At 47.1% G+C, this 23,850-nt stretch overlaps 1 protein-coding gene across 4 annotated transcripts in view; it reads right to left on the bottom strand.

Annotated features, from left to right (window-relative positions):
- Arhgap26 (Rho GTPase activating protein 26) overlaps positions 1 to 23,850 on the bottom strand; it is a 729,500-nt gene that overhangs the window by 699,192 nt on the left and 6,458 nt on the right. For all 4 annotated transcript variants that reach the window (XM_052742060.1, XM_052742061.1, XM_052742062.1 and 1 more), the window contains exon 2: positions 925 to 1,048. In XM_052742060.1, coding sequence (XP_052598020.1) covers positions 925 to 1,017 — 93 coding nt within the window. In that variant the 5' untranslated portion in view covers positions 1,018 to 1,048. The remainder of the gene's footprint in view (positions 1 to 924; positions 1,049 to 23,850) is intronic.

Here is a 23,850-nt window from a genome sequence, read left to right as displayed (position 1 = left end):
ATCTCCCACGGTTTTTGCCTCTCTAGCTGAGTCCTAATTGAGACTATTTCCCACAAGTGTTCACTTGGGAGTAAAATAAAGCTACTTCCTCTTTTCCACATTAAATACTGTAAAGTATCCAAGAGCTGGTGCAAACAAAATAGAGTTGTCTCTCAGTATTTGTAATAGTTCTGACCTACAAAGTCACTGTAAACCTCAAATTAGTGACTCCAGCCTCACTGCTTCTGGGGGAAAGTGTATTCATTCATTCATGCACGCAAGTACTAGGCAAGTACTCGACCACTGACCTACATCCCCAGTGCCACTCTTAGGAAAAATGAGTTAGGTAATATAGAAATCCATGGCTATAATGGAATAAGCCTCTAGAATGGTGGACAGGTCCTACCTCATAAGGTAGGAGTGGTAGTCTGGTACTGGGTAACCATAAAAGTAACACATATCCGTGGTGATCAAATCAGAAGGGCTGGAATAAGGACTAGTAACGATGGCTCCCACTCCGAAGCACGTAACAGTGTGTAGGCACAGTTACAAATACTCTGCGTGCTTTACAGTATTGACATGACACCAAATGCATGCCAAGGCTGTAGAAGAAAGCCAGAGGGAAATGGCATTCTCCTAGGGTGCCAACAGCCTCAGTCTGCCCAAGACTGATGAGTTTCCCAGTCAACACGACACTCAGTGTTAAACTCGGGAAATCTTTAGGAAACCAGAGCAGCTGGTTGGTCAGCTTAGGCTAGTCACATCAACTTGGGCCCCCAAGTCCAGCTGGTCCACCCGGGAAGAGCGACAATGTCATTGAACCTTAGTTTCCCCAATAATAACACAGGTTTGCCAGCAGCACCTCCCTCCTAAGAGTGTAGTGGGAGATCAGAGGTAGACATCTCAGGCAGGTATCAGAGATGAAAAATGTCAGAAATCACTCACCCCAGAAACCTCGAGCTCTCCTAAATCACGGCACAGGGTACAGCGGAGATGACGCTCCAGAACTGGACAGCTGTATTTGAAGCCCCTAAGCATTCACTCCATGTTCATCCCGACGGGGCTGCAGCTGTGGGAAGCCAGAAGGGAAGCAACAAAACCAAGAGTTCAATAAACTAGGCTAGGCGGGAGAGGTAGAGACAGGAGGATCAGGAGTCTGAGGCCAGCCTCAGCTACATATGATGAATTTAAGACCAGCTTGGGCTGCGTGGCACTGTCTCAAACAACAACAAAAGTTATGTCAGCTTTCAGCCATAAAAAGACAATTTTTTTTTTCAGACATTAGGCAAGTTTCTGGACAGAGCAAGCACAAGACAGAAATTCCCTGAGAAAGGAGAGAAAAAGAAAGTGATCCCAGGGGCACCCAGAACTCTGTCTGGAGAGGGGGTCCAGGGCTACCGCAGGGAGGAATGAGTAGGCAGGTCAATCTGGGAGCCTGCTGAGGGGAAGGAATGGTTCGTATTCCACCCAACCAGATTAGAATGAACTCCTACCACAGACAGCATCGGGTACAGTCCCTCAGAACAGATCTTTCCCTACCAAATTAGCTCCGGCGAAACATTGGCAAACTTCTCCTTTAATACTAAGTATTTCCGGCTGTGGGTTACAGGGTCACTGCTGCAACGCCTCAGAGCTCTGTTGCCAGCGCATTAAAGCAGCTACAGACAAGATGTCAACTGATAGCCAAAGTGTGTCCCAATAAAACTTTATTTCCCAATACAGGCAGCTAGCCTGGAGGGCACAGGGCAGCAGCCTCTGGTTGAGATAAACGCTATTCTAGACTTACCCCAACTGTGCTGAAAAGCAAGCTCACCAGGATCAAACTAGTTCCAAGGACCTCGCTACATCCCAGCGAAGTTCAAACAATAACTAGAGAGGTGCAGAAGCCCAGCATGCTACCATACAGAACTCACAATATCCGAATCCAGAGTTGTCAGCTGGAAAGAAGCAGGGAAATACGGCCCCCGGTGAGAGAAAGGGCGGCCAAAAGGAGCAGATGCGCTCCACAGAGATGAGGGAAAGATGACGGGGGGGGGGGGGGGGGGGGGGGGGGGGCAGAGTGGGAAGTGGGAAAGGTCACGTCCGCAAGGAAAAATCAACTGCGGAAGCCTCAGAGCCAATCAGAGAAAAGGGGTTAATGACTGAAAATCCCAGCAGTGGAGCTGAAGATGGCTTAGCAGGTAAAGGCAATTGCGGCCAAGTCCAACGGCCTGAGTTCAATCCCCCATCTCTCTAGATAGCTTCATGTGTCGATGCTCATGGCCACTTCAGTCACAATAGCCCACCACTGAAAACCACTTACATGTCTCTCAGTAGGTAAATACATATTATGGTACATTCACACAATGGATTCACACAACAAATAAAGTGTCACAACCAATAACGCCACATACGGCAACATGGATGAATACCAAGAAGTATGGAGGGAACAAATCAAGCCCAAAAGCAGCAGATGAGGAGAGATAACAATTAAGATCAGGGCAGAAGCCGGGCGGTGGTGATGCAAGACTTTAATCCCACCACTCGGGGGGGGGCAGAGGCAGGTGGATCTCTATGAGTTTGAGGCCAGCCTGGGCTACAGAGTAGGTTCCAGGAAATGCGCAAAGCTACACAGAGAAACCCTGTCTTAAAAAAAAAAAAAAGTATCAGGATCTCAAGATCTCTGTGAGTTCGAGGCCAGCCTGGTCTACAGAGCGAGATCCAGGACAGCCACCAAAACTACACAGAGAAACCCTGTGTGGTTTAATTTACATTAAATTCTTAAAAAGGCATGCAGGTGATGATGGTAACACACAACAAAAACCCGGTTGCTAGGTAACAGGGGCAGAGTTAAGGGATTAACTAGATGAGGGGTGTTTGGGGATTACGGGATGTTCTATATTGTGACTGGGGCAATAATGACAAGGCTCATGTAAGTCAGGTATGGTAACACACACTTGTACTCTCAGGACTCGGAAAACAAAAGCATGAATGTTGTGAGGTCAAGGCCAGTCTAGGAGGATACACGAGAACCTGTCCTAAACCAAAAAAAAGGACTTTATACTTTTTATACTTTAGTCTGAACCCATTGGCATGCTTAAAACTAACTGTAGCCAGGTGGCAGTGGCCCATGCCGTTAGTCCCAGCATTTCGGAGCTAGAGCCAGGTGGCTCTCTGTAAGTTCGAGGCCAGCCCAGTCTACAAAGTGAGTTCCAGGACAGCCAGGGCTACACAGAGAAATCTTGTCTCAAAAAACAAACAAACTTGGAGAGATAACTCAAGAGGTTAAGAGCACTGGCTGCTCTTCCAGAGGTCCTGAGTTCAATTCCCAGCACCTACATGGTGGCTCACAACCATCTGTAATGAGATCTGGTGTCCTCTTCTGGCATTCAGGTATACATACAGGCAGAATACTGTGTACATAATGAAAAATAAATAAATCTTTAAAATAAAAACTGATTGTAGCCGGGCGGTGGTGGCGCACGCCTTTAATCCCAGCACTCGGGAGGCAGAGCCAGGCAGATCTCTGTGAGTTCGAGGCCAGCCGGGCTACCAAGTGAGTTCCAGGAAAGGCGCAAAGCTACACAGAGAAACCCTGTCTCGAAAAACAAAAACAAAAAAACAACAAAAAAAAAAAACTGATTGTAATGCTTTAAGTATCTCCATAAAGCTGACCAAAAAGAGTATATGCTGGAGCCGAAGAGATGGAGCGCGACTCGGTGATCAAGAGCGCGCTGCTCTTGCAGAGGACCCATGTGTGGTTCCCAGCACCCACACCAGGGAGCTCACAATGGCCTGTCAAGTCCAGGTCCAGGAATCGACACCTCAGCACTGAGACAGAGAGACCTTTCCATGGGGGGAGGGGGGAACAAGGTCCTCAGGTTTATGTGACCAGCTTTACTGGCTAAGCCATCTCTCCAGCCTGTTTTTTCCCTTTTGAGGCAGGATGTCTACTTTTGTTGGATATTTTTGCATTTGCATGCACGTGTAGTATGTATGTACGGTTGTATGTATTTATAGGGGTGCGTAGGTGCACTTGTGGGCTTGGACATGCATGCAGAGGCCTGAGGTTGATATTACATATCTTCCTCAAATCAGTCTCCACCTCTGGATGTCTGCTCTCATATACACACATCCATACACAAACATATAATTCTTAAGAACAAAATAAAGGAGGACTGAAATCAGCAATGAGGTCAAAGAAGAATGCAGGAGACTCCCCTCGGGAAAAACATTCCAACGTCTATATTTAACCCATCTCTTAAAGTATTTATTTTGGTTTACATTTTCTAGTACACATAATATGCTCATACATTAGTATATGGATATAATTTAGAAGTGAATATTCAGACATTGAGATCTGTACTTGGTTTGTTTTTGGTTTTTTCCTGCTGATGGAGACCCATTTAAAGCCCTAGGGGAGACTTCAGACTCTATGGTAGGCTTTGGGCATGGTAGACGCAGAAGCCGGGTGGTAACAGCTACTGAGATGTGAATAACAAGCCCACTCCTTGAAGATGGAGAGGGGAGGTAGAGTTTCGGGGCTGGGAAGAGCCACAGGAAGGTGACTGGTTTTAAGGTGGGTCATTTTAGTTAAAAGGCAAGAGTCAAAAACCAGAGTTCAGAGAGAAGACAGCATGTGTTTGCAGGAGATGGTCTAGAAGTCCCAGTGAAGAGCTGGGACAGAGACAGGGTTACAAAGCTGTCATTGAGAGGGGTGCGTGCGTGCGTGCATACGTGCGTGTGCGTGTGTATGCACGCATGCGCACATGCATCCAACATGTGTGTACACATTCAACAGTTTGACGTGGGATTGTAGGATGTTCTTCTCTACCACTTACGTTTTAAGACAAGTCTCTTACTGAACCTGGAGCTCAGTGGTTCAGCTAGGCTGGCGGGCCAGCAAGCCAAGAGGCCCCACCTGTCTCTGTCTCCTCAGCAATGGGGTTACAGGCATAAACCAGCATCTCTGCTCTTACACGGGTGTCATTCAGGTCTTTATGCTTGTGTATGTATGCGTTTATTGTTATGCCCAGATCGCAGGGACTCCCAACAGACCACCATGGAGACTGAATCCCCCATGTAAAAGCAAAGAGCCTTTATTCTCCTAGCTTGGTCTCTCTGTCCGACGCAGCAGTGGGAACAGAGAGCTCTGAGCTCAGGTGGGGTGGGGTTTTATCATTGCAGAGATTGGGGTGAGGGGATTTCCAGGGTTCAGGACCCTGATTGGTTGACAATTGTCTAGGAGTATCTGTAAACAAAAACAGGTGTGCGCTAGACTCAGGGACATCTGGCCATCTTATCTAATGGTTGGGATGTTTGGGATGTCAGGTACTTCCTCACCCCTGGGTGGATCCCTGGGTGGGGTCAGCTTAAGGCTTTTCCTGGATCTGGGTGTTGCCTGCCAGTAAGCCTGTCACAGAAGCTGTGTCTAGGCCTCTAAGCCTGTCATGGCGGCTGTGTGGTCAAGCTGTTTTGGGGCCCCTCCACATTTATAAGGGTACATATAGGTGCAATTGTGTGCTTGTGCATGTGGGGACTCAAAGTTGGCATCAGATGTCTTCCTAAAAATCACTCTCCACATCTGTGGGCATCTGTTCTCACACTCACATACCCATACACATATAATCTAAAAAAAAAATAAAGTATAACAAAATCAGCAATGCCTCTGCCTCCTTTGCATTTTAATTACAGGTGGGCCACATACCTACTCAGCCTCCACATGGGTTCCAATCTGAATCTGTGGTCCTCACACGTATGCAGCAAATGCTTTACCCACTGCGCCATTTCCCTGGCCCCAAGGCTGGGTTTGTAGTCCAAGTTGGTCTAAAATTCACAGTCCTCTTGCCTCAACCTTCAGAGTGTTGGGATGACAGGCATGTGCCATCGCACCTGGGTGATGGTCTCCTTCTCCAATGCCAAGGTCATTAGAGCAGGAAGATGAGAAGGTGTGGGCGGAGAGACACGGTCTTTGGAACCAGTCTGTCAAAGAGCATTTTGCATGATTTGACTCTTCCACATTAAGGAGAAAGTAGCTAAGCCTCTACCATCTGTCGTCTTTGTGGCACCAGGACCGACCTCACAGTCATCTGACCTGACTCTTAGATGCTCAGCAACAGTTAGCACCGAAGGAAAGGGTCCCTAAGGCTGACTCTGGCATCAAACACCAAGCAAAAGGAAGGTGGTGGGGATAAAGTGGAAACTAGAAAAGCAGTATCAGGCTCCTTGGGAATTTGTCGTAGACTAAGACTTCCATATTGTCTCTGGAGCTAATTTTGGCCCCAGTGGTCAGCACTAACCTGGGTGTGGTGGCTCTGTGGGTGGGACCACCGGGGAGTACGGCAGTGGGACTGGTGAATCAGGTCGAGGCCTGACTCACCCAGGACCTTGAGAACAGGGATTCCAGGGCTGGTGGCCTCATCTCTGAGCAGCATCAAGGCCTTCAGGGACATCATTAGTGGTTGTGACTGCTTGCCCAGCACTCCTCACAGGAGGGCTGCCAGGCCTGCCCACACGCCAGTTGGGTAATTATGTCCGACTTAGCCTCCTGCAGATTCAGGGAGCTAAGAGTGGACTTCCGGACTTAATCTCTCTGAGTAAGACAACATCGTGGGGGGGGGGGGGGGGTGCGCCTTCAAGATGTGCTTCCTCCAAAACAGTTCAACCCCTTTCCCTTGCTGGTACTTGGTGCAAGAGAACTTGGCAGGATTGAAGGGAGGGTCTGCTGCAGACCACTTTCTCACGTAGCCCCACTGAAAAGCATCTTCCTCCGGAGAAATTCAGGTAGCGTCTCTGGCAACAGCAGGCACCTCTCAGCTTTCCCCTATGGTTCAGAGGCTGTCCACTCCACCCAGCCCCAGGGAGGGCACAGGAACCATCTGGTTCACACTACAATATCCCAGCCAAACGGCTGTTTCAGTAATGAATGGAGTGTGACCTAAAATGTGAAGACCCAGTTTTGAGAGCTCTGTGAAACCAGAGAAAGACACTTGCCTGCCATCTCTGCTCATGTCATTGAGAGCACAGACTACAGGCTAGAAGTTGCTAGCATATTTTTTTCCTCTAAAGATGAAATTAAATGACCCATATGCTGAGAAATGCCTTGAGTTCTGAGGAACATCGTTGCATCTAATTTCTCCACCAACCCTGTAAGTTGTAAGTTCTCTTATGTGAAATGAGATGAGATATTCCAAAGGTCAATTGCACTAATCATGCTGCCTGGCTAGTAGTATTCAGGCTTTCTGTGCTCCTGGTTTCTTTACCTATAAAATGGAGCTAAACGAAGGCTTAATCTAACATTATCTAGCAGGTTAGTGAGTTGAATATGGAAAGAACTGAGAAGAACATAAATTTTAGCTATGTTGATCATTATTATTATTTCCAGTTAGGAAAAGAAAAAAGAAAGAAAGAAACTGGGGTTGGGGATGAGGCTAAGCGGAAGAGCTTATACTTAATACTTTGTAAAACCTTGGGTTCAATTCTCAATACAACAAAATCAATTAACCAGTAAAGACAAGAAAAGCAAGCCTTGTCTGTGGTGGAGCCTTGTCTGTGGTGGTACAACTGATGAGCAATGGCGTAGAGCTTAGACCCACAGCTGTTGACTAGCTCCTGAGATTTGTTCTTGACCATCAAACACAACTTTTTCCATATCTGCCACCCTAGGGGGCATTCTATTTGAAAAGGAGAGAGCTGAACAAAATACCCAAGCTGGGGGAAAATATAACCATCCTAAGGAATTGTGTGCACACCTCCCACCCTGAAATCAGGCAAGCAAAAAGTCAAATCTACTGCTGGTTTTCAATATTTAGTCAAGAAAACCCCTCCCATGTTAATCCAGTTTGAGTCAGGGTGAGCCTCTTGGGATTCAGATCCTCTGCAGACTTGACCTGTGCAACAGTTCAGCTCTCATCCCCAAAACTGCCCGTAGCTCCTGGGCCTGACCCAGCCAAGAAAGACAGCCAGGAGAAATTCGACTCCAAGATTCTGCAAATAAAGCTTTTTCCAGATAACTTGTTCACTTCCCTCAAGTACCCTCTACATGTCAGATGCTGGGTTAACCTACTTCTGGGTGGGTTGGGCACAAGTCACATGAGAATATCAGTAGTGCAACCCCACCCCCATCCCCAGCATACCAATTAGGGCCACCTGCAGCCCGGAGCAGAAGCCCGGTTCTCCAGTTCATCAGAACAGAAGTCTCCGGCATTTTATGATCTGTCTGGGCCAGGTCTTTCCCCAACTCTGCATATTCACTGCTGCAGTTGGATTCCAGCTTGTCTTCAAATGGAAGAGGTAATGGGGAATCTCGGCCCAGATTCAATTATTCATGTCCATCGAACTACATAAGCGGCATTCAATCTCTATCTCTGGACACAGTCTCTGCTCAGATCAAAATATTCGATCAAGGTCTAAACAGGAAATGCAGATATAAAATGGGTGACTTAATATACCCAGGCAAAGCCCTGGGCGAGCAAGGGGGCTTGTTCCCTTTTCTGCATCTAATCTACTCACAGATAGTGTGTGTGTGTGTGTGTGTGTGTGTGTGTGTGTGTGTGTGTGTGTGTGTGCGCGCGTGTGTGTGTTGGGGTACTTTTGCTTTTGGTTTTTTGTTTTTTTTACATCACAAGTATTGTAGAAAATATACAGTGAAAACCCCAATGATTCCTCGGAGAATTCGCTGCCCTCCCTCATCTTCTTTGATTCCCTTGCCTCCTCTCCACATCCTTTGAACTTCTAAAAAGGCACTTTGAAGGCATGACAGAAAGCAGTTTTTCATTCATGATCCTCTTTGATGATCTTGCTATTCATCGGAACTGTGGAGTCCACAGGATGTCGGTGGGGAGAGCTGAAAGTCAATACTGACAAGGAAAAGTCCAAGGGAGAGCCTGAGTCGCTTTGGTCAATGGGATGGAAGGCTAAGGGAGAGCCTGAGCCACCTTGGTCAATGGGATGGAAGGCGAGGAAGAGCCTGAGCCACCTTGGTCAATGGGATGGAAGGCGAGGAAGAGCCTGAGCCACCTTGGTCAATGGGATGGAAGGCGAGGAAGAGCCTGAGCTACTTTGGTCAATGGGATGGAAGGATAAAGGGAGATGGAGAAAGACTAAGGGATGCAAACAGAATTTCTGGCCATTCTTGCATGGCTCATCTTCATAGCGGCAATTCAGGAGACAGGCTGAGGCTGCAGAGCCCAGGGGCAGTGAACAGCCTGCAGAGGCTTTGATGAGACACTTACCCCTGCTCTGACCTCCAACCCCAGAGCTCTTTGGCCAACCTCAGATTTCTACTATAACCCACCTCCTACTTGGGGAAAAGCATTGGGGGTTTTGATGTTTCCACCTTTCGCAAGGCTCCCCGGTGAATGATTCATTCAGTTCTGTGTTAACACGATCCTGAGGAGGGGCAGGGGACTGGGTGTGCTGAGGAGGGAGGGGGGGAGGCAGGCACTGAATAAATTATTGGAAACAAAGGCTTTTATAGATGACTCTCAGGAAGCCTCAGGCCTTCAAAGCAGCAACCCTGGTCGCCCTGGCCTAGGGTTAGGGGTGCAGTGGGAAACAGCTGAGCTATGCAAACCCAGACGGAAAATGCACTGCGGTGTCCGAGATGCTGTGGGACTAATGGTGCTGAGACAAGGTTATGAGCGTTGGGGATGGAGAGAAACACCCTCACCCGACCACAAATATTAACTGCAGCACATTCTACTACTCTAAAGGTTTTTGTTTTAGTTTGGGTTTTGTTTTGTTTTTTAATGTCAGCAGGGAAGTAAAAGAACTCATCTGCTCACAAATATTTACTGAGCCCTTGTCCTAAGCCCTGGAAGGGTTACAGTGAGTGAACAAGATGAAGTATCTGCCTTCGCCAAGAGTTAAGACGTCAAAATATAAAGCGGTCCTCCTTGCTATGTATACTATAAACTGTGACATATGTCTTGAAGGATATTATGAAAACGTATAATCTAAGCACAACAGCATTTACACATGGACAAGTTACATGCAGATAAAAAGGGGGACATTTAAGCTCAGACTTGGAGTGGGGAAGGAGCTAAAAGGTCCAGTAGGAATAGCATGGTATGTATTGAGGGAGGAGGGAGCAGACAGCATCTTATGCAAAAGAAACAGCACAAAAACAGTACAGTTTAAGGTGACAGGGATTGATGGGGTCAGTGTAAGCAGAGAGCCCATTGGACGCAAAGACTCAACCAATGTGTACTGAGCCCCCAGTGACACCCAGATACTGCTCTGAGAACACAGCCGTGAACTTGGCACACAAAACCCCTGGCCTCCTGGAGTTTATGCTCCAGATGTTAACCTAGTTGGGAACCAGATGTCAGCAGAGCCACCAATAGCTCAAACTACAAAGGTGCAGTGAGGGATAGCCCCACTTCCTACACTCTTCGAAGAGTCCGTAGCATACGCCTCCCAACTTAAAGAGAGGAACAACCGCTATCCTTTATCTTCCCGGATGTAGGCTAGATAGATACCACCCACGGGAAGGCAGCAGATGATAGGGTAACCTGAGTCAGACTGGGGAGGGATCCACCCCCAGTGCTTGGAATCCTGCCCCACCAGGGCAAGGTCTACAAGTACCCAGTGGCTCCTCTATGGGCCAGTGGAAGCTTGGAAGATCATTCCAGCATACAGTTTAGGGCATGGGGTTTTTAAGTCAAACAATTTGGCTCTCTTCTCTCCGCTACTCGCCAACTGGGCCCAGCACACAACCTTTCTGCTCCCCAGCTCCTTTGGCCTATACAACATGGTGACTCGAACTTCATTCCAGAGAAGTCACCAAGATTAAAAGTTGAGGGCATATGGAATGCCTGGTGTGGTGAGGGCACCCAGGGAATGCTAAATTAGCATCCGCTACTGTGGCTGATACAGTCTATCCCGACTGGAGGCGCCTGCTTTAATGTAATTTTCATAAATCACACAATTACAAGTCGGACAATTGAACACCATTCGCAACCCTCTCCCCTTTATTCATCCATTGCCAGGGAAGCCAAGGCATAGCTCAGCATCTACCCGGCATAACCCCAGCACTTCAAAGTCATGAATGCTCATTTCTGAGAACAGTGGAGCAACCACAGGAAGCATGCTGCAGCGAGGAACAACTGGCTGTATGAGTCCCACAGGACTCCCTCGGAAATATCTTCCATTCAGAAAGACTTTGTGAATTTTCCATTGCAAATATTTAATATCGAATTGGGTTCTCTCTTCCGCCTCTGCCAGTGGAGTGCTCAAAATAATTTTAATATTAGCCTAAGCCAAGGAAAATTAGGGAAATAAATCTGAAACTTTTCCTCCCCCCACTCCCATCTCCTACTCTCTCCCTGCCCATAACATATCCCAATGCCCACATTCAATGATGCGAAATCAAGCATCTGGAAAAGTCACTTGTAAAAACAGATGGCATGGCTTACAGGCTGGCCCTGCTATTTCTACCTTAGGTTCTAGGCTACTCCAAGAGTCTTTAGGCTTCAGTTTCTTGCTCCTTAAGATCAGAAGATGAAACTGGACAGTGGTAGAGCACTCCTTAAATCCCAGCATTCAGCAGGCAGAGGCAGGTGGCTCTCCATGAGTTCAAGGCCAGCCTAATGTGAGCATCAGAAGACCAAGAAGAAAAACAACCTCAGCGAGAGCTGGGGTGAGCAGGCTTTGCTTCTTCCTTGGAGAGCAAAGATGGCAAGAAAGATGTGTCTAAAACTGAATCTATGAGAGATCAAACTGAACTGCATTTAAATGACACGTTCTTTTGTGTGCATGTGTGTGTGTTTGTTTGTTTGTTTGTGGTGTGTTGCAGGCCAGAGGAGAACTTGCAAAAATTGGTTCTCTCCTTCTACTCTAGGGAGTCCCTAGGATCAAACTCGGGTCTTATGACTTAGCAGCAAGCACCTTTACCCTCTTAGCCATCCCACCAGCCCTTTGAACTGCTTTTCTTGAGGACTCCAATCCCCAAGTCAGAGTCGACCACAGATCACAATCCTAGACTTTACTAGAACATTCAACAACCTCTCTAGACATTTCTCTCTTCCTTTTTTCCTCTATGTACAGAGCAATGGAAAGTGTCAGGACTCCTGGAGCTTTCAGCCTGGGAAGAAGATTAAACCACAGTGTCTCAAATAGCAGTGAAGGAAACAGAGTGGGTGGCGAGGTAACGAGCTGCTGGAGATATGCCTCGGAGGTAGGGGTGTGTGTGTGTGTGTGTGTGTGTGTGTGTGTGTGTGTGAGTGTGTGTCCCTCTCCCTCCCCCTCTCTCTCATGCATACAGGTTCTACCACAGAGTGAAAATGAGACCTAGCAAGGGAAGGGTGACTAAGAGTCTTCCCATCTAAGCCGTCCCTACTCTTCCCTAACCCCATGGGAAAGCTAGCACAATACAGACCCCACGTACACCCCCAGAGATGCCCCCATGCACTACCAGAAACACATGGTTTTTGCTGGAACCACCACAGACGGAAAAACAATCATGGCAGCAAAATCTCTGCAACCATGGGGATGAGGATGCTGTCAGCACATCTGCATTTTACTAACAGGGAAACTCAGAGCTCAGAGAGAGCAAGCCCAGCTCTGTCCGGCTCATAACAGGACAAAAACTCTGCAGGTCAGAAGCATCTCCCCCACCACACACAGCCTCCCTGCAGCTCTTGTGGGGACACAAAGCTTCTCTCGTTTACACTGGGATGCTAGGCTTGTCATCTGAAGAAATGGAGACATTCAGATGACCCACCTGCACCGGCCCAAGGACTGCTAAACTCAAGACAACATTTGTTTGGTATAAGACAATTTTTTTTAAGGGGCTAGAGAGATGGCTCTGTGGTTAAGAGCACCAGCTGCTCTTCCAGAGGACCCAGGTTCAATTCCCAGCACCTACATGGCAGCTCACAACTGTCTGTAACTCCAGTTTTAGGGGATCTGACACCCTCACACAGACACTCATGCAGGCAAAACACCAACACACATAAAATTTTAATAAGGCAATTTTTAAAAATGATTTACTTTTACTTTATGCATATTGGTGTTTCTACAGACAGTTATCAACTGCCTGTGGGTGCTGGGAACTGAACCCGGGTCCTTTGGAAGAACAGTCGGTGTTCTTAACCACTAAGCCACCTCTCTAGCACCAACATAAGACAATTTTTAAACAAGGATTTGTTGCTGACATTTAAAAATTTGAAGCGTTTACCACTGAGAATATGGCCCAATGATAGAACATTTACCTAGTTTAAGCAAGACTCTGGTGGGTTCAATCCCAAATAAATAAATAAATAAATAAATAAATAAATAAATAAATAAATAGGGAGAGAATAATCATGACTCATATAAATCTGAACACCTAATTTCTCTTCTTAAAAGCACTACAGGAACCAGTGAGATGGCTCAGTGGGAAAGGACACTAGCTGCCAAGCCTGATGACCTGAGTTCAATCCCCAGGACCCACACGGTAGAAGGAGAAAAGTGACTCCAGCAAGCTGTCCTCTGACTTCCACTCATGCATGCTCCCATGCCCCTGAAATGAATAAATATAACAAAAGTTAAATATCATAAATTACTAGGATGAGAACATAGCTCAGTTGGTAGAGTGTTTGCCAGCATGTACAAAGACCTGGGTTCGATCCCCAGCACTACACAAAATTAAGAAGGGTGGTATCAGTCCTCAGCTCAAAAAAAAAAAAAAAAAAAAGGTGGTACACTCTTCTCATCCTAGCACTCAAGATGCAAGTTCCAGTTCAGACCATCCTCAGCTACATAGCTAGTTTAAGGCCAGCATGGGCTACATGAACCATGTCTCACAGGAAAAAAAAATGGGGTAGGGGGAGGCAAGGGTGATTATCACCAGCTGTGATGACCTGTGCCTAGACTCCCTGCCACTCAAGGAAGCTAAGGCAGGAAGAACGCATGAGCCCAAGAGTTCAAAGTCAGCCTGGACACCATAGCAAGACCTGGTCTCAAAACATACATATATGGGGGGGGGGGGAGATTTGAGGGATGGGTCAACAGATAAAGGCACTTGCCACCAAGCCTGACAAGTTCAATCCCCAGATCTACATGGTGGAAAGAGAGAGCTGACGACTGCAACTTGTCTTTAATGTGTGCACATGTATGTGATGTGTGCACATGTATTTGATGTGTGCACATTCAATGTGCACATTCATACATACACTGTCTCAGTTACTGTTCTATTGCTGTGAAGAGACACCATGACCAAGGCAACTCACGAAAGAAAGCATTTCATTGGGAGTTTGCTTACACTTTCAGAGGGTTTATCTCTGGTCATCATGGCAGAGAACAGACAGGCATTCTAGACAGGTACTAGAGCAGCAGCTGAGAGCTGTATATCTTGATCCACAGGCAGCCAGCAGAGAGAAAGACTGGGCCTGGCAGGGGTTTTTGAAACCTCAAAGTCCACCCCCAGTGATACACTTCCTGTAAGAAGATCACACCTCCTAATCCTTCCCAAACAGTTCCACTAACTATGAACCAAGCATTCAGAGGTATGAGTCTATGGAGGCCATTATTATTCAAACTGCCACACACATACAATGAATAAATAAATGAAAGTAAAAAAAAAATCAAAACACATGCAGATCCTCTGGTGCCATTGGTCCCATGTCACCACACAGCCTCAGTGCCCTGAGCTGAGACTCTGCCTAAGAAGAAGATAGAAGAGACAGACAACCCAAAGCTATCTTCTGACCTCCACATGCATACCATGGCACTCTCACACTCTCACATACAAGCATGCATACACATTATACACACATAAAAATCAATACTTTAAAAATTAAACCTCATCACACTGACTTTATTGCCTGCTGTCTGCCCATCCCTGGGACATACCCTCTATGAGGGCAGGAACTGGGTGGTCAGAGCTGAGCCCACTCCTAGCTCACAGACGACAAAGCTAATCAACCACACTGGCTTTGAACTTCTTTGAAATTGCTAGCTTAACCAATCTCACTTCCATCCAATGCCCCTCATATACTCTGGTACTCTGTGGATCTGTGCAAGAGCCCTCAGCCCCAAGCCCCAAACCCCAAACCTTGGATGACTCCTGGGGGACAGGCAGCTCCAATGACATAAAAGTGTCTCTAATAAAACTTTACTTCTGCCTTTGGGAGAGGACGCGTCCTGTGTCACTGTTTTTCCATCCTGTGCTGGTATCAAAGGCTTGACCAAAGGAGTTTCTGAGTGAAGATCAGGGACCCTGAGCCCAACTACCCACCACCTGCTAAAACAGTACTTGGCCTCACTGCCAAGAAAGACACAGCACACCCTTTATTAAACAGTAACAGAACACTTGATGGGCACCCCACCCAGCCTGCAGCTCCGGGGCCAGCTTTAGAGTCTCATCAGGGTGGGACAGGAAGGGCCTCACAGGCGGGAGGAAGAGATCTTCAGGCTGAAAAGTCTTTGGATTCTGGATGTGATTGTGGGATTTGTTTTTGTTTCCCCTCCAGTACTAGGGATTGAACCCCGCTCTTCATGCATGCTAGGTAAGGAGATTTTTTCAATGTCCCAGCCTTTCCTAAGAAACAAGCATCTCCTAGTGGTATCCAGGATGGAAATGACAATTTCACATGGTGAGAAAAAAAAAACATTGACTTTCTAGTCAGAAAATGCAGTACGAACTCCCAGCTCCTTCCCTCCACCAGCCAGCCGAGGCATTTAACTGAGGCATGGAGAGCCACTATGCCATCCGCCATGGATCGTGGACTCTTATTATCCACAAAGGATATTGCCCAATACCCTCAGTGGATACTTGAAACCACAGATGAGTTCTAATTCCATATACACCCCATGGCTTCCCCCTATCAACACACCTGTGACAATGTTTTATTTATAAACTGGGTAAAATAACAGACAAAAGTAACAAAAGCAGAACTGTAACAACGCCCTACAATAGAAGCAACTAAAAGCATGATGTGCTTATTTCTAGAATGTTCCATCTATTCATTCTGAAAGAAGCTCACAGCAGTTTACTGAATACTGGAAAGCAAACCCATAGGTAGAGGGAAACACAGTACTTTCTAACTCAAACCACTGGGCACACCATAAATGATACTTGGTACACAAAATCTGTTCTAACTTTAGGCATGGAGTGCTGCGGCAATGTGATGGGAAGGTGGGGGGACCACTCCTACAGAATGAGGGAGGAGCAGGAAGGGCCACAGATCATCTAAGGAACAGACTTGCCAAGGAACTGCAGGCTTCACTGAACAGCCAGCATGCAGACACATGCTGGGGTAGTCAACACACCCAGTGGAGGGTATCAAGTTTGGTGGGGCAGAGTACAGCCAGAGGAGGGTCAGATGCCGCACATCTTTTGCTTGTCTGTCATACCTGGGTCCCAGATTTTCCAGTCAAATTATTTATGTGATGGTCTTCTCCCTGGGTCCAGGAGACAGCAGTCCAATTTGTTTATTTCTGTGTCTGCCACCCAGAACTCAACACCAGACTCCATTTTTTTTCTAGATTGATTTATTTTATATTATTTTGTGTATGAGTGTTTTGGTCACATGCATGACTGTGCACCATGTGTATGCCTGGTCAGAAGAGGATGCTAGATTCCCTGGAATTGGAATTATATATTGTTATGAGTTACCAGATGGGTGCTTGGAATTGAACCTGGGTCCTTTTCAAAATCACATATGGTCTTAACACTGAGCCGTCTCTTCAGCCCCCAAATTCCAACTGTTTTTGTTTCGTTTTGTTTTAGACAGGGTCTCACACTGTAGCTCAGACCGGCCACAAACACACTATCCTCCTGCCTCAGTCTCTCAAAGACTGGGAATATAGTCATGAGCTACCACCTGGTGTCTTAATTAGAGTTTCTATGGCTGCGATGAAACACCGAGACCAAAAGCAAGTTGGTGAGAAAAGGGTTTATTTGGCTTATGTTTCCACATCACAGTTGATCATCAAAGGAAGTCAGGACAGGAACTCAAGCAGAACAGGCACCTGGAGGCAGGAGCTGATACAGAGCCACAGAGGAGTGCTGCTTACTGGCTTGCCCTCCATGGCTTACTCAGTCTGCTTTCTGACAGACCCCAGGACCATCAGCCGAGGGATGGCACCACTCACAATGGGCTGAGCCCTCACTTATCAATCACTAATCAGGAAAATGCCCTATAGCTGGATTTTATGGAGGCATTTCCTCAACTGAGGTTCCCTCCTCTCAGATGACTCTAGCTTGTGTCAAGTTGACATAAAACTATCCCGCACACCTGGCTTCCACTTTATTTCTGCTGAAGGAACTGTTGGCCAAAGTTCATTCTGCCAAAGAATGTGCACACTTTACTGACCCTGTGCAGGGACAGCTTAGCTTCTTCCAGTGTCTCGGCTCCTTCTTGTGCTCGACCACAGGGTCCAAATGTCGCCATCTCAGGTGGGCCTCGCCTAATGATCCTTCCTTTCCTTCCTACAGCATCTCCATCGTTGGCACAGAGGAGTGCTCAGAGGGCAGGCGCGCGGAAGAGCTTCACTTCCTGATTCCCTGTCCCTTTCTTGACCATCAGCACCACGAGGCATGGGCCTTGGGTGCTGTGTGCACATGGCAACAAAGTGCTCAACTAATGCTTAGGGCTGAGCGACACACCGGGGAATGAAAAAGGACAGGCTGAGGCCAGGGAGGAAATCCGCCGACAGCCTCTTATCCCTCGGAAACACGTACTCATTAAGGGAGTAGTTTCTGGTGGGAAAATTTGAGACTAATCTTCACAATTATAAACCCGAGCTTTTAACCAATTTAGAAAAAGTGACATACAGAATTTTAACCAATTCACGTGTTCCGGCGGTTCATACAAACTTGAACTTTGCCTTCCAGAGAGGCAGTCCTTGGAGGGGACGCTGGGGCTGATCGGGCCTCTGAGGGTGGCCCGATGTGGCCCCAGTCTAATGTCCCCATTGCTATCTGCAACCTTTCACCTAACTCTAACAGCGCAAGGGGAGCCTACACTTCCAAAGCCACCCCCCAGGGAACAGGCTCACTGAATTCCTGTGCCTGATGACAGAGCCACGGCTCTGAACACTCACCATCTAGACCTGTGCAGAATGGCAGCCACAGGGCAGGAACCCTTTGCAGCGATTTAACAAACACAGCCTGAAGAAAAGGTCCACAGAAAGAATCATGGACAGGGGAGGGTCATTATGGAATAAGAGCCAGAGCCATAGGGTAGAAAGCTCTCTGCCCTCACCCCTGCAGGTCATTAGTATGGATGAGATGGAATACCGCTTTAACATCCAGACTGAAGAAGGCCTGAGGGGAGAGACACGGGAGAACGGAGTGGGAGGGGAGTCCACATTTGGAGCAAAGCTGCTCTGTGGGGAGTCACCTCACTGTAGGGTGTTGTCACTCTGTTCTAGAAAACTCTTTTCTTATGCATGTTTTTGTTTTCCCCTTTGACAATTAGGTCTGGGTCTTCCCAGCACCTCTCTCTTTCCCTGCTTTCTTGTGGTCCCTCCCAGGCCTCCCACACCTTCTGGCTTCCAAGAGCACCCTGAGGGTATCTGCCAGTAGGAAGCCAAACCGGGAGGGAAGTGACACAATCCCTGGATGACATAAGCCTCCTGACAGGCTGCCAACTCAGCCTATTGAACATGCAACTGAAAAGCCAGCAGCATTTCATTCAAAGTAGGTCACCTCCAAGGCTGGGAGATGGCAGCTGGCAGGTCACCACAGACCTAGAACGCCGAGCCAAGTAGTTAGTGGTTTTCCTTGGGGACAAGCTGAGGTCACACCAAAAGATGAAAACTGAGAGGGGAGCTTGTAAGAATGGGTAAAGCAGAACGGAGTAGGTAGGGGACACTCAGGGGCAGGCTGTGGAGGTGTGCCTATCAAGCTCTGTGCACTCTGTGGGTACACATCACGTGACATCTGGCACGCTAAGTCCACACTTGCTCCTGTTCGCTGGATACGTAGTAGAGTCTCCACGGAGGTACAAATGCCCCTTCAAAGAGCAAGCAATCTGTTTTGCTGATGTCCTCATTTTTCCCAAGCACTGTGTCAGACCCAAAGCTGACATGGAATGAAACGCCCGGAGACTGCACAGGTGTAGAAGAAAATCCTAACAGTGAATTTGTTGAGTACATGGCTCTGGGGTCAGTTTCGTTTGGGCTGGATACTTGATTCTATTTCCTGTTCATCATGTCCCTTAAGGAACTTTTCTAAGTCCGGCATGCTGAACTTCTTTAAGAATCATTGTTGTCCAGCCTCAGTTTCTTGTGAGGATAACCAAGATACGCCAAGTTCAATAATAGGGCTGTTATAACATTCCAATTCCTACTACTACTGGGAGTACTCATAGGCTTGGGGTTTCCTGGGAGCTTGAAAATATACCTGAGTTTTGTTCATAACATAATACCTGAAGAGAACCCACCCAGGGGACCCACGCTTCATGGACAGACTTAGAAGTCTTACCCTTCCTGAGGGGTAACTGGCAGGAAACACTGTTTTCCACCAAAGTGTTTTACACCCTCTGTAACTTTCCCCTTCTGGTCAACAACAGAGGACTACGGGCCACAGACTAATATCACTAAATAGGCTGTAATGAGTTGAACATCCACACAAGCTCATCTCAAATTCTGCTTTCTAGAATACTAATCTCCAGATTATACTTACCATTACTAAGTGGTCTGTGGTAGGAGAGGGGAGAAGACCCCTTATGGTCAAATGTGTTCAGAAAACTACGTCTGACATCACCTTTTCTCGGCTTTTAGTATGCACCGATAACCTGTGGGTCTTGAAGAAGGAGCTGTGGTATGGAACATTCTCTCTGCATATCTGGTCTTGGATCTACTTTTGAGGAGCGCTCTGCAGGATGCTACTGTAACACAAGCTTTGAGAAAAGCTCATCCATGTTCAAAGGCATTGCAGTGTTGGTGTCTAGAGGCATGCCGTTGGTTCTGTCCCTGATCCCCTATGTTCAAAATCATTAATTTATTGTCATGCTGATCAGACATGAAAATGATGCGAAAGCTGCATGGGGAACCCAAGAGGAGAGGCAGTACCATCGGTACTGTGGTCTAACTGCAGGGACAGTCTATGAGGACAAAGAGCAAAGAGCGGGTCTTGCATATGTCACATGCAAAGCAACACAAAGCACTAGGGATGGAAGAAAATGAGGAAAAAGGCAACGTCTGGAAAAAGAACATTCAGGCCTGTAATCTAAGATGTGCAGGAGACCAAGACAGGACGAGTAAAAGTTCAAGGCCTGCCTGGGCTACAAAGCTAGGCAAGCCTGGACAACTTAGTGAGATCCTGTGTCAGGATGAACCATGTATTTAAAGAACTAACGGCACCGCCTAGTTGCAGAGCCTTTTTTGTTTTTTTTTTGTTTTTTTTCTGAGACAGGGTTTCTCTGTGTCGTTTTGGTGCCTTTCCTGGATCTCGCTCTGTAGAGCAGGCTGGCCTCGAACTCACAGAGATCCGCCTGCCTCTGCCTCCCAAGTGCTGGGATTAAAGGCGTGCGCCGCTGCTGCCCGGCTTCCCCTGACTCTTTCTGCTGTTTGCTTGCCTGCTTCTTGGCCATGAGGCAAGCAGTTCAGTCCACTGCATGCTCCCATCATTACCAGCCAGCACTGTCACCAGAGGCCCAAAACAAATGGGTATGCAGAATCAATGGCTCAGCAGTTCAGAACACGGGCTGCTCTTGCAGAGGAACTGGGTTCGATTCCCAGCACACACGTGGCAGCTAACTAACTACCTGCAACTCTAATTCCAAAGGATCTGATGAGCTCTTCTGACCTCCACGGTGGGCACCAGGCACACATGTGGTGAATATACACACAGGCAAAACATTTCTACACAAAAAAAATATTTAAAAAAAAAATGGGTATACTCAATCATGGCCTGGAACCCCCGAGTCAAGCCAAGCATACTGATTGATGCATACCTGCAGTCCCAGCACTGAGGAGGCTGAGGCAGGAGGATCATGAATTAGAGGCCACTCTGTGTGTCACGAATTTAAGCCCAACCTAAGACACATAGTTAGATTCTGGCTAAAAAGGGGTGGAGGGTACAAAGAGCCAAAATACATTTTTTTCTTTGTAAATCCAATATTTCAAGTATTTTGTTATAGTGGTACAAAAAGCAACAAATTTTGTGTGTTTCTTAAAAAAAAAGTCAACCACAAAAACCTTTTCTTTAGTGGGCCTTGGTGGCTCACTACTTGGATTGCTGAAGGCCAGCCGTGGCTACATAGTGAGACCCTGTCTCAAGAGAAAACCAGAGTGGGGAAGGGGAAAGAGCTTGCTGCCAACCCTGATGACCTGAGTTCAATCCCTCGGGGACCCACATGATGGGAAAGGAGAATCAATCCCCACAGGTTTATGGTGATATTTTATTTGTATTAAAATGTTATTTGTATGTTAATAAATAAAGTTGCCCGGGGGTCAGAGCTATTAGCAAGCCATAGGAAAGCAGGGCAGTGGTGGCGTACGCTTGTAATTCCAGCACTTGGTAGGCAGAGCTGGGTAAGTCTCTGTGTGTTCAGGGATACAGTCATTATTGGATACACATGCCTTTAATCTTAATACCAATCATGGAAAACCTGGAGGCCTATACAGACAGGCCGTGAGGAGGCGGTCATGTGGTTGGGTTTACAACCAATGAGAAGGCAGGACAGGAACTCTATATAAAGACTTTAACACAGGGGTAGCTCTGGTTCGGAGAGGTAGGACCACCGCAGGAGGAAGGGTAAGGTTTTAGCTCTTAGCTCTGACCTCTTGGCTTTCTTCTTTGCATTGGTTCTGTGTTTCTTATTTAATAAGAAGGTTGGATACATCTACACAGGTTGTTTTCTGACCTCTACATGCATGTTGTCCTGCACCCACGCCCACCCACCCCCACACACAGAATAAATGAATACAATAAAAAAAAATTAAACGATGTCACTCATAGTCCAAACTGGTAGTATTATCAAGTAAACGAAGGTTTCCAAAGATGTGGCACTTTTAAGAAGGGGGGGAAAAAGCCTCAGATCGAATCAAGAAGAGATCTGTCACCTTTCCTATTGAGAGACAACTGCAAGAAAGGGACCTATCCATGGTCTGGGGCGCCAAGCTTAGAGGTACACAGGTAACTAAAAGAACCTGTTACGATGACAAAGGTGTCCCAAACCATGTCCCATAGTGTTAGGGAATATCTTTACACTCTGTGAAGATGTGTCACTGTGACTGGTTTAATAAAAAGCTGAACGGCCAATAGCCAGGCAGGAAGGTATGGGCGAGATTTGCAGACAGAGAAAGCTGAGAAGAAGAAAATGCAGAGTCGCCAGACAGAGAGGAAGCAGGATGGGGAGGAGTTCAGAGTAAAGGTAACCAAGCCACATAAAAGAATGTAGATTAAAAAATACAGGTTAATTTAAGTTATAAGAACTAGTTAGGAACTAGCCTAAGCTAAGGCCAAGCTTTCACAGTTAGTAAGAAGTCTCCATGTCATTTTTTATGAGTTGGCAGCCCATAGAAAAATCCATCTACATCACAGAGATTACAGAAGATAAATAAATAGATGAGATGTACAGAAACCTGCGAGAGTCTAGCCTTCTGTTGGCACAATGCCTTCCCCAGGAAAGATGTAAACAATCTCTACCCCTCCTCCTAAGATCCCAATGACAAAACAGGGTACCATTCCACCGATGCTCACTCTGGAAAACCAATGAGTTTACTGGATGACCTTGCGGAGCAAAGGAGTCAGAGTACAGGCAGAAACATGGAAGGCTTGAGAGCAGCCACACTGGAAGGTCTGCACCCAACAGAGATAACATCTCCCCTTGTACTCCCCCAGTAGTGTGAACTAGCCCCTCCCCAAACCCCAAGGCCATGTGCAAGGAGAGCAGACCTGCACACAACTCGTTGGGAGGAGTTGGGGGTGGCTGGATACTGCGGTGCAGGCCCCAGGATGCTCCCCAAGCCTTCTTCTATGATGTGGGATCCACGGTCAACAAGCCCAGCTGGGATGATCTTTTGCAGGTGAGCACAGCTGTTCTAATGAAGATGGTGGCAGTTTGGCTAGGAGCAGAGTCATGTATACCCTCCAAACAGACGTGTGAGGGAACAGAGACAGCATGCCGTGGAGATAGATCCAAACAGAATTCACTGCTTCTCCGGCCTCGTGTAGGCGCGTCCAACCTTCTGACACTGCAACGCAATATCGTTCGCACGGAGAACTGTACAACTGAGTCATCAAGAAGAAATCTCGGCCAGGCGGTGGTGGCACACGCCTTTAATCCCAGCACTCGGGAGGCAGAGGCAGGCGGATATTTGTGCGTTCGAGGCCAGCATGGGCTACCAAGTGAGTTCCAGGAAAAGGTGCAAAGCTACACAGAGAAACCTTGTCTCGAAAAATAAAAAAAAAAAGAAATCTCAGTTTATAGTAAGTATGTGGTTTTCTGTCAGGCCACATTCAGGACTATCCCGGATGTACGTAGATGCCTTTGAGGAAACGGACTCCCAGGAAAAACTGCTATAAGCTACAGGAACTCTCCAGACAAGGAAATGGGCAAAGGAAATTCTGAAAATGTTTTCAGAGATTGTTAACCCTTCACAGCCACTGTAGAACCCCAGCCATGGATATCTCCCATAAAAAGCCAAAAGCGAGGATGTAAATGCCTACTATGTGCCAAAGTAACCAAGTAGGATCATTGGAAAGATGCTGCAGGAAAGAACGTGGCCTCGGCTTGACCAAAGGACACCACACCCTCATCCCCACCATCAGGAAACAAAGGCTACTTAGTCAGTGAGGTGTCTTACATCCAAACACTAGTTGAGTATTTTCTAGGAAGTGAAGAAGTCTGTCTCAGCCACGATACTATGCTGCCACAGGGTCATTCCGAGTCAAAGTGTGGTCTCACAACAAGGAGCCAAAGTGTCACCTGGGAGCTTGCTCGAGAGGTAGGT

The sequence above is a fragment of the Peromyscus californicus genome, unplaced genomic scaffold (assembly GCF_007827085.1).
Source record: "Peromyscus californicus insignis strain IS unplaced genomic scaffold, ASM782708v3 Scaffold_17__1_contigs__length_78620276, whole genome shotgun sequence".
Lineage (NCBI taxonomy): Eukaryota > Metazoa > Chordata > Mammalia > Rodentia > Cricetidae > Peromyscus > Peromyscus californicus.
This window is presented reverse-complemented; position numbering and strand designations above follow the sequence as displayed.